The following is a 4657-nucleotide window of genomic DNA, read 5'->3' on the forward strand; positions in this document are numbered from 1 at the left end:
TCAATTAAGATGATTGTTAGCACTCTTGCTTGGGTGTGGAAGGACCTAAAAGAGATGTCACCTTGCTATGATCACATGGGAAGTACTTTTACCCTACCCGTGCGAACGCGGGACATTGGGATACCTATAATTTATAAAACAAACACTCTTTTTCACTCCTGAGGTGGACGACGTGGCACGACAGCTCATTCGAGCTGGTGGGCCACGTGGACCAATCAAGGCTTTGGCAGGCACGAGGGGACAGGTCCCGGAATATCTCCTAAAGGCTCCGAACCGACTCCCGAGCCTACCAGTCGAGATGTTCCTCTCCATAAAAACAAACAAGTAGCACGAATTCGGTCACACACAACATATTCTCTCTCTCTGTCTCTGTCTCTGTCTCTATCTCTCTCAGATAATCTCTCATTTTCGTGTAGATAAGCCACCATGCCAGAAGGCACTGTCGAGATCGAGCTGATCAAAGGCCATGACCTCAAGGACGTCGAAACTTTTGGTCTGCTTCTTCCCCTCTTCTTGCTCTCTCTTCCCGCTGGTAAGTCAAGTGGTAGCCATTTTTGAATTCTAATGCCTTCTCGGTTGTTTTGTAGGTAAATCGGACCCCTATGCAGTCCTTGCAATCGGAGGTCAAAAGCATAGATCTAGAACTGTGCCAGGTATGTTGTCTTACACTCGTCCATCGATAATCTACTATGTGCCAATAGATTGACGTCTGCGTACGCATAGCTATGTGAACATGGATGTCTGCATGTACTTATAGAGGGCATTTATCGTTGATTTGATCAATGCGTGTGAATTTTGTCCCTTAGATGGAGGCAGTAGTCCTGTTTGGAACCAGAGTTTTCTCGTGGAAATACCGGATGGACCTCAAGAGCTAGACATCGCGATCTTTGATCAGGAGAGGCATGGTGCTGATGAAGCCATGGGAAGTGTCAGGTGCAGCACATTTGCACATTTGCACATTTGCTAATATATCAGCTTTAAAGTATTTGTCTTTCAGAAATCTGCTCAAGCTTGTAATTACTGTAGTGTCTTGATGATTCAGTCACAGAGCACTTCCTGTTTCTTTACATGTTAAATCCCGTTTATGGCTGTGTTTATGGATGGTAAACGTCTATAGTCAAGAGATTGTTAGCGTAAATGTTCATCCATGGGTGCTGTATGCCTCTGCAAGAGCTCACTCAGCCCCGTTGTGTTAATTTATTGCCGCAGTATCCCTTTGTTGAAGCTTTTCACGGAAAGACACCTTCCTGTTGCAAAGTATAAAGTCCAACGGCCAGATGGAAAGTTTCAAGGAGAGCTCGAGATCGGCTTGAAGTTTTTCCCCAAGGTTTATCTGTTAATTGGTTTGTTCTACAATGATGAAGGAATGGCTACTAATTCTATTCTCCTCAGATTAATCTACATTTCCAAGATTGTAGGGCTAGATTGTAAGCATTTTTCCTGCTATTTCCTTTTTGACCCTCGTGTTTTAGGTACATCATGGTATTTTAGAAGTCCATCTTGTGGAGGCCCACGGTTTACTTGATGAAGATACATTTGGTGCGTTTGTCTGCTTGTAATCAGCAGTATCAAACTTCTTAAATTCTAGCTGACTACGTGCCAACTTTGGGCCTGTTTTAAGTCTCCTAATTATCCGGGGAATGCTCATTCTTCTTCCAGGAAAGTCTGATCCATATGCAGTCATTTATTGCCACAAGGAGTTTCAGAAAAGTCGGGTCATCAATGGTAAAAGGCCTCATATACAAATTACAGGCTATGGAGGGGAAGGCTCTGTATCTGTAGATCTATTTGTAGAGAATCATATCCTGTATGCTGACATAATCTGCATCTTGCACACAGGAACCAGCGATCCGGTTTGGGATCAACGCTTTCATTTTACTGTTGATAATGAGGTGACAGAGGTCCTTATCAAGCTTTTTGACAAAGATGACTTTAGTGCAGATGACCCTCTGGGGACTACTGTGTAAGTAGATGTGCCACAGACTGGGACATACTTGTCTACTATACATCATCACCACTGATATTCACTTATTTGGAGGAATCTGTCACTGTGTACTGTGTCAATTGTACTAAGATTCAAATCAATGTGCTCATAAGTCCTCAGAACTTCGCACTCATGTACAAAGAGGCACCTGTTGTTGATTTTGTGCCGGCTATGTAAAATGCAGGGTCCCTTTGCATAAAGTCTTTTCAGCTGGTCACGTGCCATCCACAAAATACAAAGTGGTGGGCCAGAAAGGACAGCCTCAGGGTGAAGTCAGTGTTGCTCTAAAGTTTACTCCTAAGGTACAAGTTTACTTCCTAAGGTATTTACTATTTTTTCCTGTTAGGTAGGTATGTGGTGCTGCCGAGTAGAAGTTCATGATGTTGAATGCTATAGGAGAAAACAAGGGAAAGGAGTCCCTTTTCCCACACGGGGAAATGCCAAACTTTCTTGTGGATCAACAATGTGTGAGGTTAACACGGGAGTTTTCTTTGTCTTGTGCTGGTTTTTGCAGGTATAGGAAAATAGCAAACTGTAGTGTTTGGGTAAACGAGAGCTTTCCTTCTCTCTTGACAGTTTGATAAGAATAAGAGGCTTCCTTCAAAGGGCATTCGTCCTTTGGTGTGTTCAGATAACGGCATCAGGGTCTGGAGTTCTCGAAGCTTCATTACCTTGGCTTGAGGCCACATGAATGAAAGCTTATTTTAGCAAGTGTGCTTTGGCTCAACAAGCAGGCAAACAATTTGTGAGGTGGTGATAAGCTTTCAGAAACCGCGGTCCTGTGCCTTAATCTGGGTGTGGGAGGCAAATGTTTGCGAAGAAATCGAAAGAAACAGGCCAAGCATATGTTTTCTTAAATCTTTGTTGGCTTATGGTAAAGAATTAAGACTCTTTTACCATCTTGTTGGAATTTTGGATTAAGTCGTTAGCATCCTTTTTGAACATACTCTTCTACAAACTTTTATAGGTTTTGTTATTTACACAACGTATTGACATCTTACTTGTCCGTACCTCTTTGAGCACATTATTAAGTGGTTAGTTTTTTCAGACTGCCACACAATGTTTACCTTTCTACCTTGGGAAGACACGTATGTCTTGTTTGGAAGATTGTATGAAACAAAGTGGCACAAGATGGATAAGGAAAATGGATGTATAGTGACTGTTAACAACATTGGAGCTGCAAATGGGGAGAATTTTATTTCAGCACACAGAATTGGTGTGGAGAATTTTACTAAAGCACACAGAATTGGTGTGTTGAAGTATTGGTTTGCCATGTGTGGCCATAGCATTTGCTTTTGTAGAAACTTTCTAGAAGCTATGTGGTTCTTTCATGCGTGCAACCACACATGGGTGAGTGCCTTGTTGAGATGGTCATGGCCAATCTTCTCAATCAAAAACAAGAAGATTTTGAGATGGGATGGAGGTGCATCTTATATCTTTTGCATGTTGATCGTGATGGGAATGATATGGTGGCGATTGGGTTTCAAATGTGGGGAACCTAATAGTACGCTAGATAAAATGATCATAGTTTCGTAGCAACTATTCCAATCCATGTGGTCTTCTCTATGGATATGTTGACTTTGGGTTTGGTGGTGTCTACTTTTCTATTGAGAAGCATGTGATTGGATAAGGGTTTTGGCAATGCTTTTTGCTAACCTACTATACCAAAGTTGTGCATAATAGAAGCTTGTTGGTCAAGTTGGTCAAGGGTATTACTTAGGCTTAGTCAGGTCCTAACATGCAAGGGATGGGATCCTTGGTTGCTCTATGGGAGATAAGCAAGAATGTGCTTATTGTCTTGGGAAACGCTTGCTCATGAGTAAGTGTGGTAGAAAGGTATTGGATTTTTGGTTGCCTTATTAGCTATAAGGAAGATTTCATTTGTAGTGCCTTGGGGCTCTAGCCTTTTTGGAGAAAGTCTTAAGTATCTTGTTTGGGTGATCTTTTTGAGGGTCCATCCATTAGATGGATAGTGAGATTGGTATGCTTGTTGTAGTGGTGGGAAAGTTGTTGAACATGCCTTCTTCAAATGGAATGTAAAATTGAAATTCAAGATGGATCTTGCCTCTTTGATGTAAATGGTATCAAAGTTTCTATGAAAATTAATTTGTCTCAAATATTTCAATTTCTCGACTCTTGCTACTTATGTAGGGGAATATCTACTAAGAAAGGAAAATCCCAAAATGCATGCAAGGAAGGAAAGAAATTTTACTATAGGTTTGGCAATGTCATAGAGAATCAAGCTTGCTACTTATGTTGAGGAATTTGTGATTGTGCAAGGGATTGTTCCAAAAACTCATGAAGGGGAAAAAATGTACTTGAAAATGGCAATACTGAAAATGTTTTAGAGAATGATGGTACTCCAATATTAGACCCTATTCAAGCTACTAACCTTATTGGCAAGAAGTAAGGCAATAAGAAATTCACAATGCTAAGATGTTCCTCATTTATTTGAAATGTTGTAGTGAAACGAACAAAAAATTGATATGCTAATGCCATCTTGCAAGCAACTTTGAAGACATGGAAGATAATAATCATGAAATAGGTGAAACCTTGATGAAACTAAAGAAGCTAAAGAAGATTGATAGCTTGAGTCAAATGAACGTGGGAGTGTAGCTCATAGAGCTTAAGCTTTTAGTTAGGTGTTGGAAGCAAGAAACCCCTTGGTCCTAG

General features: G+C 41.0%; 1 protein-coding gene across 1 annotated transcript; it reads left to right on the forward strand.

The window, feature by feature from the left end:
• The first annotated feature begins 306 nt into the window (after positions 1 to 306).
• On the forward strand, positions 307 to 2994 carry LOC148031203 (synaptotagmin-4-like). The gene is made up of 9 exons (XM_087684738.1): positions 307 to 493; positions 588 to 653; positions 807 to 933; positions 1210 to 1327; positions 1473 to 1539; positions 1660 to 1725; positions 1840 to 1963; positions 2169 to 2286; positions 2499 to 2994. The coding sequence occupies exons 1-9, from the start codon at positions 427 to 429 to the stop codon at positions 2502 to 2504; spliced, it is 759 nt and encodes a 252-aa protein (XP_087540864.1). The 5' UTR covers positions 307 to 426; the 3' UTR covers positions 2505 to 2994.
• Positions 2995 to 4657: the final 1663 nt, after the last annotated feature.

Source organism: Lygodium microphyllum, chromosome 9 (genome assembly GCF_053477565.2).
Source record: "Lygodium microphyllum isolate KBCC chromosome 9, Lygodium_microphyllum_v1.1.10, whole genome shotgun sequence".
In the NCBI taxonomy this organism is placed as follows: Eukaryota; Viridiplantae; Streptophyta; class Polypodiopsida; order Schizaeales; family Lygodiaceae; genus Lygodium; species Lygodium microphyllum.